Source organism: Colobus angolensis, unplaced genomic scaffold, assembly GCF_000951035.1.
Source record: "Colobus angolensis palliatus isolate OR3802 unplaced genomic scaffold, Cang.pa_1.0 Scaffold251, whole genome shotgun sequence".
In the NCBI taxonomy this organism is placed as follows: Eukaryota; Metazoa; Chordata; class Mammalia; order Primates; family Cercopithecidae; genus Colobus; species Colobus angolensis.
In genome coordinates, this window is record NW_012115722.1 from 2,258,901 (window position 1) to 2,271,206 (window position 12,306).

A 12,306-nucleotide genomic window follows, 5' to 3' on the forward strand; every position below is an offset into this window, starting at 1 on the left:
AAATGTCCATCAGTGACAGACTGGATTAAGAAAATGTGGCACATATACACCATGGAATACTATGCAGCCATGAAAAAGGATGAGTTCGTGTCCTTTGTAGGGACATGGATGCAGGTGGAAAGCATCATTCTCAGCAAACTATTGCAAGAACAGAAAACCAAATACCACATGTTCTCACTCATAGGTGGGAATTGAACAATGAGATCACTTGGACAGAGGAAGTGGATCATCACACACCGGGTCCTATTGTGGGGAGGGGGTGTGAGGGATAGTATCAGGGGATATACCTAATGTAAATGACGAGTTAATGGGTGCAGTACACCAACATGGCACATGTATACATATGTAACAAACCTGCACGTTGTGCACATGAACTTAAAGTATAATAATAATAAAAAAAAGGACTTCCTTCTTGGAAAGAGAGACAAATATCCACAGAGTGCTATGATTTATTTAAGAGTTCATTTTGAAAACTCCATTCCATCACTTTGCAAGTGAACACTGAAATGCAAATTTGGAAATTAATATTTATGTGAGCTAATTTTTATCTTAGTGATTCTACCCAGATTTCTAGCCCTTTAAGATGATTTTGAGTCTGAATCTCATTTCTAATTATCTTAACTAATGTTTCCATCATTTTGTTAACTGAGAGTTCAGTAGGTATATTTTCTATGTCCTAATCTGTTTATTAAAATATTGAGAACATTAGAATGAATCAGAACCGAGGGCAAGATAAAGTGGGACTTTACTAAAGATGTCTTCCAGCCTGTCAGTAATGAATCAACACCTTTGTGTATGACGGTTTCATCTGCTTCAAATCCATTTGACTACACTATAATTGTATCCACATTACCTTCTTCCACTAGAGTTGCTAAAGAATTTATTCCCATTCAAGTCTTCTGGGTGAGCTAACTTAGCCACAGATCACAAGAGGTAGCCCTTGTGTACCACCTGACCCATGCCCCTGGCCACAGCCTATTGGACCAAGGGTAGACACTTAATGCAAACTGGGCCAATCAGATTCTCTATCTCAAGAATTTCGCAAAGAGGTAAGGAGCCTGAGTTTGCTAGTCGGGGGTAGCCAAACCTAAGTGTCATGTGACTTAGGGGCTGAAGCTACCATCATCGGGCACTCATGATGAGCTTTGTATAAGCAGAGGGGTGAGGAGAAAGAAAAAAACAAAGCATGCATGCTGAGAGAAATAGAAATCTGAAGCCATGAAGAGGGAAAAACATGAAGGCAGTAGCTGCCTATTGGCTTCCCAGTTCTCTGGATGTCTGACTTTGATAACGTGCACTTGGATTCTGTGAAGCTTTTATTCTGAAATTTTAAAATAAACTCTTTTTTTTTTTTTTTTTTTTGCTTGAGCAAATGTTATAGGCTGAACTGTGTCCCCGACAAAATTCGTATTTCGGCTGGGTGTGGTGGTTCACGCCTGTAATCCCAGCACTTTGGGAGGCCGAGGTGGGCAGATCACTTGAGGTCAGGAGTTCGAGGCCAGCCTGGTCAACATGGTGAAACCCATCTCTACTAAAAATACAAAAATTAGCCGGGCGTGGTGGCATGTGCCTGTAATCCCAGCTACTCAGGAGGCTGAGGCAGGAGAATCGCTTAAACACGGGAGGCGGAGGTTGCTGTGAGCCAAGATTGCACTGTTGCACTCCAGCCTGGGTGACAGAGAGAGACTCCATCTAAAAAAAAAAAAAATTGGAGATAGAGCCTTTAAAGAGGTGGTTAGGTTAAAATGAGGCCCTTAAGGTGGGCCCTAATCCAATCTGTCTTGTGACCTTATGAGAAAGGAAGAGACACCAGAGATGTGCACTCACAGAGGGAAGGTCACGTGAGGACACAGCGAGAAGGTGGCCGTCCGCAAGCCAAGAAGAAAGGCCTCAGGAGAATCTAAACCTCCTGCACCTTGATCTGGGACTTCCAGCCTTCATAACCGTGAGAATATGAATTTCTGTTATGAAAGCCACCCAGCCTATAGTATTTTGTTATGGGTACCCTAGTGGACTCACATAGCAAGTCTAAGAGGGTTTCACTGCTTTCCATTGCATGTAACAGAAAACTAGGACTCAATTGGTTCAAAAGATAAGATTATGAGTTATTTCACATAACTAGAAATCAGGACAGAAGGAGCTCCAGGGTTAGTTAATCAGTGACTCCTGACATTGTCAAGGATCTATGTTCTTTCCGTGTTTCTGCCCCTCTATTCTCATCTCAGTGTGTCAGCTCTGACCCCGGGCTAGAGATCCTTTCATGCTGATGAGCTGGCTGCAACGTTTCAAGACATGACACTGTCCAGAAGAAGAAGTTATTATATATTTTCTGAGTGTTTCTTTTTAAAAGCATGAAAACCCTTCTTAGAAGCCCTCTTATACTCTTTTCCACATCTTATTAACCAGAAATGCATCAGAGTCCATGACTACAATAATCATTGGCAGTGAAAATAGGGCCATCATAAAGGATCCTCCCTGGATAAATATGGTCCCAAGGAGAAGGGCAGAACTTAAATAAAATAGAGGTAGGGTTAAGGAAAAAAAAAAAGGGAACGAATTTGGAGTAGGTAACCAACAGGGTCTCCCTGGTTTCTTTTACCAATTCTCCCTAGACAGCAATTCTCTGCAAGATTGTCATGGGAGATTTTGACAAATGTGTTACTGAAATGGCAACACCCTTTTTAATGTCACTCCTCTGAACTATCAATTTAATATATACCAACAACAAGTACAAAATAAATTTGGATTTTCATAACTTTGCATAACTTATACTTTTTGTATGCATTATGTCTTTTGTTACAAATAACAATTTTACAGAATGGGAAACTGAGGCTCAGAGACTTGAAATGATTTGCGTAAGAACACACGATGTTTGTCCCTAGAACAGTGAATATAGTGAATATAGTGACCAGGGGGCACAGGCCAGTAGTGATAGGTTAAATTGGATTAGAGTAATAAATTAGTAAAATTGTAGGAATCTAGGTGAGATTATGAGGGCCTTGAATGTCAGAGGAAGGAGTTTTAAATTGATTAAATATGTAATAAAGTCTTGATCTGAAGAGTGATCTGATGAAATGATATATCAGAAAGATTGATCAATCACTGGTTTCTAAAAGCAGTTAATAAGTGGTTTAACCAAATAATAGAGTCCAGACTCAATTTGAGATTCATTCATTTTCCTCTAATCAAAATTTATTAAGCATATATTATGTGGGAGGTCCTGTATTCAGCAGTAGGGATAAGAGGATGTGCAAGACAGGTATGGTCACTTTCCTTGTATCAATTAAAGTCAGAAGGATCTGTATTAATCAGGATAGGTTGGGCTATGCTGCTGTAACAAATAGACACTGGATATCTTGTAGTGCAATAACATCAAGACATGGTTTGGCTCACGTGAATTCTGAGGCATGAATTGTCTTCTTCCACCTGGTGCATGTGTCTTCCCAGGACACCACAGTAGGCCAAGAAAGATACGGAGGAAGAATACCAATTCTTAATTGCCTCAGCTGTTCCTCACCTAACAGCAGGAAAAATTGAGAAACACATGGTGGGGAGCATTATATATTTGGTTAGAAGTAACTGTCTCTGTCACAAAATTTTATAATAAATACCTTAACGATCTGTCTCTTTTTTATTCACTTATAAAGTTGTATTATGCAAGGAGTAGTTATATAAACATCATTTTAATTGCAACTTCTGCTTGAGGAGAAAAAACATCATATTAGCCTTGCTTTCAGACTGTGTATATAAGGAGAAGATAAAGAATAACAAGTCAATACTAAAGAAAGGTGATATTTTAATTTCTTTGCCCTGCAGTGATGCAGTAGAAAGACCTCACTTTGCATCACAGTTCTATGTGCTGCTTTTGTGTCTTTAAGCAAGTCATTCAACCTCGGTGAGCCTCCTTCAGCTTAACAAAGAGAATAATACTTATTTAACCCAGAGAGGTGTCAGGAGGATCAAAATTTAAAATATAGATCTATGCAAATGTCTACATGCCACCACAACTGACACACAGTATAAACTAATTAAATGTTAAATGAGTCTGCTCTATATGGGTCAAAACAAACTTTAGATCAGAACTCACAGCCGCGTTTCTTCATGCCATCATACATCCTCTTGCATCGAATCTAACTCAGCTGCCCGGCCTCCAAAACTTGGTAATGTTCCACTTCCCAGCCTGTCTCCTTCCCACTATGACTTCCCAGCATCTTATCTCACCAAGCTCTTCCCCTCAACACTCACTTACTCCTCCTGCTAAACAATTTTGCTTGCTGCCTGAAACTTTTGGTAGGTCTCTAAAACACTCTTTCCATGGCACCGACTACATTATTGCAAAACAGGGGGCTCCTCCTTACTCTTTACCAGGCCGGTCCCTCCAGAGGGATCATACTTTCTGCCCCATTGACATGGGGCTTGACCATCTGATTTGCTTTGACGAGTGAAAAGTGAGCAGGAATGATGTGAGCAGAAATGATGTGAGCAGAAACTTTGACAGCTGTAGCGGGTTTCCACTCTCTCTTTTCCCTCTGCTACAAGACCCACATGCCCCAGATAGAAGCTTCTTTTTCAGCTTTGGTCCTGAGATGAAGATGTGCAAATGAACAGCAGCTGATGAGTGGTGGACTGGAACGGGGTCTGAGAAATAGTTGTTTGTGCTGGTAACCCAGTTAGATATTAGAGGTTGTTACTGAAGCTTAATCTGCCCCAAAAATGGCTGATGCCACCCAAAATTCCCACCACACATGGAATATTTTCTCTTTAGTAACTGTGTTCAAAACCTCCCTCCGCTAGAATATTTTTTCATCCCTCTTGCCTCCCCCAAATGCTATCTACTTTCAAATGCCTTCTCCATGAAGTTTCCTCTGATTATCCTAATCATAAATGATCCCCCCTTTTCTAAGCAGCACACTAACATATTATCTGTAACAATTTCTGTAAATAAATGTTTGTTGATTACTCTAGCCTGAGAATGCTTTTATGGCACTGATTACAGTATTTCATTATATTACTACTTTCCTCATATCTTGTCATGTTTAGTATAAACAGGGATCATGCTTTTTCCTATTTCTGGAAACGTAGTACCATACAGTTAGAAAGGCACAGTCAACACTTGTTCAAAAATAAATGACACACGTTTCAGCTGTGGGTAAGATGCGGTAATCACACTCTACTCTTTCTCGCTGGCACTGAACATAGCTCTCTAACTTGGTGCTTAAGCACACAGGGGGAATTCAGTTAGTGATGGTTCCAGATTAAGAGGGCTCAGTCTTTCAGTTAAACGATAGCTGAAATGTGGTTTTGGACTGCAGAAGAAGTTTTAGATTGGTGAGATCCAAAAACTTCCTTAAACTCCTTTCTCTGGGCCTGAGAATTGGCCAGTTACACAAACGTTAACCAGGACGTTGGCTCTACAGTGGCTATAATTGTGTTGTTGTTGTTGTAGGTATGTGAGACACCAACCAGAGTTCGTAATTCTAATGATCTTTCCAGATGTATGGCTGCAGCATCCCCAAGAAGGGGTAGGGAGGGGCATATAATGAGCTACCCTCAGGGGATCAGAAAGAAAAGGGAAAGTGAGGAGGTATGATCTAGAATGCTGAGGGTGGTGTTTGCATGACAATCTGCATGCCTTATGAAACTGACTTTATTTCACAGTGATGAAGATACTTTGAGGAATAGTAGAGATCCTTCTTAAATAAATAGTTACTTCCTCCTGGGGAAAAATTAAACAATTAAAGATGCAGTAGCACTGGGCAGATTGGCCAATAAACAAGCAACTTGGATGGAAAAAAATCAAACAGGGATTTTACTGTAAGGTTTAGACTAATCCAGGACGCTCACGGATTTGTTGTGGGTGAATGAAGGAGGAGACCAAATGGGGAAAGAGACAAGAGACAGTAGGGGAGGCCAACTTTAGAATCACCCACACAAGTTACTAGAGTGTCATTTTCAGTAGCCATCCTACCTCAAGATGTTCCACCCAAGCACTGGTTCTGAAGAGTCTTCAAAACTCCATTGCCACCTTCATTTCCTGCCTGCCCTGGGCTTCTAGGATGTGTGGGTTGGGATAAGAGGTGGAAGGGAAAACAGCAATGCTATTTCATTGCACAACTCTAGGGGGCATCATCCACAATGCATTTATGTAACAGAATGTTGTAATTCTCCCTTTCCTCCCTGTGGCCTCAACAGGGAGGAAACACAATGTTTTCCCTGAACCACTTTCAAAGCCACCTTTCTATTTGATTTCTATTATATATTTAACCATTCCTCAATTCCCAAAGCACTAGTTCAAAGTTTTTAAATCTTTTCCTTTCCTTCAACATGTTGTTGATACAGGATAGAGGGAGTGGATGAAGCTAAATGATTTTTACCTGCTCTCCTTAAAAAGAAAATCTCTCGTGCTAACTAACCTCAGTTTTTAAAATACACATTTAAAAAAGTGCAAATCCTCTAATCTAACTCATAAAACATTTAATATTTTGGATATATGGCTTTAATGACCATTCAAAAGTCACGGTGGCTAGACAATGGGAGCTGCCAGACTGTTGTCCATTGACCACAAAGCCATGAGGTGGCTCTTTTTCCAGGGTCAGGAGGTCAAGCTTCACAGCATTAGTTTTGCTGAGTTTCTTTGTTATAAATAACAAACAAGGTCATTTATTTTCATTTACTTGTTTCTAATTGCATGCATCTTCTCCCGAGGATGAACTCCATAAACAGGTGGCTGGAATGCTGGGGAGAAAACTTGAAACTGTTCCAGAAAAAGAGGGCATGTCCCACTCTAGCAAAACAGTTTGATGAGTTAGAGATTTAGTCACTGCAGGATACGCACCTGCACTATTACTCGAAAAGCAAACACTCATCTGTTTGGCACGCACAGATCTATGTAAATTAGGAGAGATTATTTTGCTGCTAGTTCTTGGCTGTTCTGTGATCAAATGCAATTGTTCCTCATTTCTTAAGAAACAGAATCTTTATTAGACTCAGTTCTTTTCTTGGTTATTTTTACAATTTTATTGTTCTATGGTTATTAAAAAATAACATGTCATATAAATTAAGCCTAGAAACATGGATGCTTATCAAAGAAAGGAATGTCATCCAAAGTTCCAACTATGAGAGATATTTATGTGCAATGGTATACAGATCTGTCATAGAAGGGTTTAATTAATATCTGCCTAATGATTTTCTCTCCTTAATGCCTCTATAGCTGTCCCCTAGCGAAGAATAAAACTGTGGACTGACCCCCACCCATTTGCAAAGAAAGTACTGGGTCTTCAGCTTTCATTGTCCAGTCGGTGGTCTTTGTGGACACCAGGGGCCCCTCCTGCTGAAGACTGTCTGGACTTCCTGATTTTCACTCCTGTATAAACCCCCTCCCCCATTAGTACCTTTGTCTCCTTGGCGAAAAAAAAAAAGTTTTTCACTTAAGTAAAATAAAAGCTACCCAGTATTTGTTTCTGGAGTGAAATTATAAACTTCATTGTACATTCTTCCTGGTTTTGATGCTTATCTTGAAGAGTTCAGTGAAAATAAATTGTTTTTATGAAAGCAGAGAAACCATTTGATAAACACGCTGTCTCTGAACATTGTTCCTGCAAAAGAGGTCATTCTTTCACTTTAAAAGAAATAGAATATATTTCAGAAAACAGGCAGGATGACAGTTTAGGATTTCTGTGAATATAATTTTTTTAAAGGCAGAGTATAAATACAGTGAAAATTGCACACCTCCTGATTGTGTTGAGCGTTTTGGTTTCTAAAATAGCTTTACTGAAGAGCTACTTAGGTCACAAGCAAATACTTGCTGCATTTCATATTTGTGGTAATGAATTCTTGGCTTAATAGTATTTTGCTACCAGGGTGTTGGAGGTTACTGTTCCATAATTACTATATATCTGTCAGAACCTTTGGGTGTATCTATTCTTAGTAAAAGTAACAGTCAACTGACAAAATGATTAGTTTTCTAGAGCTCTTCTTGTGCCTGGTAATACAGAGACCAATAGGACTAAAATTGTTTGTAGTAATATGAGAAACAACCTCATGTACACAACTGAATATATATTTGTTATCATGAAGGAAAAGTTTGCTTATTTTTATCCCATTTCTCCAGATTTCTGTATTGTTTGACCAAAGTAAAAATATCAAAATAGCTCACATCTTCAGACCAGAAGAGTTTAGATTCACTGAAAACTGAAGCTAACAATGGCTATGCTTGGGGATTTTTTTCACACTGTAATTCCTGTGTAGATCTCTCTATGGTAATTCATTTTATGTCCTGCACTGGTGATGTGCCATCAGGTCCCCCAGGTAAGAATTCTTCCTCTATACCATGTGTAGGTTCACTATGGTGACAGTCTTGCTAGGTTCTGACTTGCTTTTATCTGCACGTGGTTTAGACTATGCATGTGAAGTGTTGATTCGCAGATACGAAACTCTCCTAAATTTCATGAAGATACACATATCAAGAATCCAGGCTGGATAGGAATGCTACGATTTATGACACAACACCAAGTTCAGATATAAAACTGAATATAAGATATTTTAGCAATATAATACTTTAGCTGTTACTATGAGAATAGATGAGAAGAAACGTGAGTAGCCCTGGCCTTGCTAATTTCCACTTGGAGCTACCGATAATTTGGTTACATTACATATTGCAAGGATCATAATATTTGGATAGGATTTTTCATCACCCAAACTCAAGAGAATTAAACTGTATATACTGTTTAATAGTATTTGTGTCTCATCTTGGGCAAGCAGAACACGGAGGGGTTAAATTACTTTCATAGGTTTGTAAAAGTGGGGGTTCCAGTGAGGTTTTTGGTTATAAAACTCTGGCAGGTTTAATGAAGTCCTCATGGGGACTTTCTTGCATAATTTGAAACCAGATAAAGTAGAGAAAGGTTTCAGCTTCTGTCAAGATGTAAGGTAGTTTTCCCACAACGTAAAGTTTGTGTATTTTCTCCCCATTTTTAAGGGATTTTTGGATGACATCAACTATTTAATTAGAAACATCAAGCATTATAAGATGGACAGTTTTGATCCAAATCATCTCAAAACCCTAAAGGAATTTTCTTATGCCCAGAAGTTGCATTTCGGCTGCAGAATTGATTCTTCCGCTGCCCTTCTAAGTCAATAACTGTTAGCATTGTTCAGCATATATTCAAAGCATATTTCAGATACGTACTTGGAGAAGTTTCTTCAAATTCAAGGCTAATCCAGTGTAAAGGAAACCTTTGTCTATGGCTTTCAGAAACAAGACTGCTGACAGACTGAAAACAGTGACACCCTTAAGATAACAAATACCATCACAGTTACAATTGCATTTAATTTTTTAAAGCATCATTCTAAAGTTTTTAATGGATAGTCTTCAAAACCACTGGAACCCTTAAAATTAGATGATAGTGCGAAAGCAATGGAGAGTGTAATCAGATCAGTTCTAATGGAAACCACATAGGATCCTAGTTTTAATATTTACGAAGAGTCTACAACAGCAGGGTGCAAAAGGCCCCCACCCCACCCAAGGTAGATTGTTCTAATTCACATCAGAGGCCCTGGATACACTCTTCTCAAATCCTGCCTTAAGGTTCCCTGCAAATAAATAGTGTAAATAAATTACACTATTAAAACATTCTGATTTTTTTTCTTCTTCCTTCCCATGTTCTTTCTAAACTTTCTTTCTTTAATGAATATTTATTTCCTGTAAACAAACTATGCACCAAGCATGGTCTGAGGTTCTTGGGATCCAGCAATGATCTAGCAGTGTGCACTACCTCGTCCCTTGAGCCTTCTTATACAAATACCATGGGGATGTAGAGGCTGGCATCCTTCACACTGTATGTAAGTTTGTTTTTCATGTTGCTTCTCTCAACAGCAGCTAGTGGCTGTGCCATGACAGTATCTCCAGGTGACTGGGATGGTTCAGGGTATGTATACATGTGTGCATGTGAGTACGTGTGTATTTTGTGTTCCAAGAGCTCAATTCATAGTCCTCTTTGAGGACTTCTATATGTGTCATGTTGGGAATCGAATCCTCTTTGTCATTCACAAGTGCCTAAAATCATGTCTGGCACATGGTAGGTACTTAAATAAATAAATAAATAAATAAATAAATAAATAAAGCTAGCTGCCAAATGCGTGGAGATTGGGCAAAATCGTCAAGTCAGCAGTCTTCCCCAATGCCCTTTTTCTGTTCCAGTGATTTTCTCATTCTAAATGCCTCAACATACACGTCTTCAGCTCATCACCCAGATTCTTCCCCTCCCCCCAAATCAAAATCTAAACTCAGATCTTTTGCTTACCTTACATCCTAAATCAAATAATAAAATGCAGACGGATGAGTATTGTTCCCTTCTCAAAAGTATTTGCATCCTAACAGGGAAGGGAAATTTAAGAGAAAGACTTTTTCAAAACAATGGCCAGAAGTTAGGGATTGTCATTGAGCATTCCTAACTCCTGAGAGCCTTAGGGGTAAAGTTCTCGCTTCATTTTCTAGGCTCCACCGCCCAAAGCTGAATGCAGTACATCAGCCCACTTGCAATTCCCATTCTTGCAGCTAGCGGGTTTCCACTGCGAAGCGTATTTATATTCCTGATCCTCGAAGTCTGATTACAAGTTCAGGTTTAGTCTCTGTAACTTTGATTATACTTTTCCTCGTCCTTTAATCAAGCTCAGATTGCTCCAGATGCAAAACAGAATGCGCATAAGGTGAGGATTGTAAGTCTGCAAAGAAAAACTTAGCTTTCCAGATTTTGGCTCCTTGTAAGAGCTATCTGTAAAAAAAAAAAAAAAAAAAAATTTAAATTCTCTTTTGGTACCCCAGATCATCACATGTTCCTCTCCTGTGACAAGATCGTGCTCTATAGGCTATTGTTAAATACTAATAGCGAAACTTAAAAGATGTTCTTTTGCGAGACAACAGGTGGCCACTGCAACCTCCAGCTCTGATTGGTGGAAAGGCCACAGGCGCCCAGTGGCCCACAGAAAGGGCCTCCACTTCTGCGTTTCAAGAACTTACTCAATGGGGTGTTGTCCTGATAATATCTCAGCTCACTGTCAATTTGTGCAACCTGCTGGGCCATTAGGGAGCGCCGCTGGGTTGTCAACGTTAAACGGAGACTAGGGATGGGAAACCAAAGCTTTTTCGGGAGGGTGGGAATAGGAGTCAACCCAGGGACAATGTGAGCAGTTGTTTCTTTTCTGAGTACACACTGCTCTCTCATGCAGTCTCCTGACCAAAGTTTTTGCTAAGAGAAGAGCAAATACAGAAACTTTCACCTCATTGAAGTTTATTTTTTTCTGCTCCGTTCCAGAAAGACAATATTGAGCGAAGGTACACACACAGGTGTCGCAAGCCCGATCCACTTTGGAGAACAGAAGAAATGAAAAGAAAACCCATGTCATGCTTGTCTGAAAAAGCTCAGGCCCTGGGCCAGCAAGGTGTGACCAGGGGACGAAACTGTTAGCGAGTGTCATAGGAAGTATTTCGGAATGTCTCCGTTCTGCTTAAAGTGGCTCGCAGATAACTAAACTGGGGAGGGGGCAGATCTCACGGCCTCTCCACAACGTTCCCATCTAGTATAAAGCCTCTTCCCTTCGACAAGGCTGAAGGCCAAACTCTCAGATTAACTCAAAGCAATAAATCCGATGAGAAAATAAATCAATAAAAAGATAGAGCTTAAGAAAGATAAAGAAATAAAGAGGGGGTGGGTGAGTGCAGAGTGGGGAAGTTAATCAGCTAGGACCTTTTAGGAAAATAGGGACATTTTCTCTCTAAGAGCAGTGAATGATCTGCCTAGATCCAGTTACTCAAATGCCTTTCGAATACAAACAAGAGCAAAGAGAATGCGAAGAGAACCGACACCAGGCTTCACTTGGGAAGCTTCAAGTCTGCCTACCTGTGAAAGGTCAGGCCCCAACACCCCTTCTGGGAAATCCTACAGGTGAACTTGGGGTCCCGGTTCCCGGCTACCGGGAGACACTCTTGCAGGTTGGCGTCTGGGTTAGGTGTGTCCACGCAGGGGACATTCGAAAGGCAAGGCGGGGTCGAGGAGAGGGGCCCGGGCACAGGCACCCGTAAGGAAGGAAGCGGGGCGTAGGGAGGAAAGCGACAGGAAGGGAGCAGAGGGCCTGGGGATGCTGGGGCCCGGGGAAGCGGTGGTCGCGCAGGAGGAGGGTGGGACACACGGGACGCAGGGCTGGCGTCCGCTTCGGCCGAGGAAAGGAGGGGAGAGAGGAGCGCTCCGAGGCAGCGGGGACAAAGAGGACCGGAGCGGGAAGGGGGGCGAGGTGGGGAGAAGAGGGGCC

At 40.7% G+C, this 12,306-nt stretch overlaps 1 protein-coding gene and 1 long non-coding RNA gene across 2 annotated transcripts in view; both read left to right on the plus strand.

The window, feature by feature from the left end:
* The window catches only part of LOC105514942, a 20,401-nt gene extending 12,847 nt beyond the window's left edge, over window positions 1-7,554 (plus strand). Inside the window, exon 2 of the long non-coding RNA XR_001002242.1 lies at window positions 7,211-7,554. This is a non-coding gene — a long non-coding RNA (uncharacterized LOC105514942). The remainder of the gene's footprint in view (window positions 1-7,210) is intronic.
* A 4,581-nt stretch (window positions 7,555-12,135) lies between these two features.
* TOX3 (TOX high mobility group box family member 3) overlaps window positions 12,136-12,306 on the plus strand; it is a 108,686-nt gene continuing 108,515 nt past the window's right edge. The window contains exon 1 of the mRNA XM_011946629.1: window positions 12,136-12,288. Within this exon, the coding sequence (XP_011802019.1) occupies window positions 12,136-12,288 (153 nt within the window). The remainder of the gene's footprint in view (window positions 12,289-12,306) is intronic.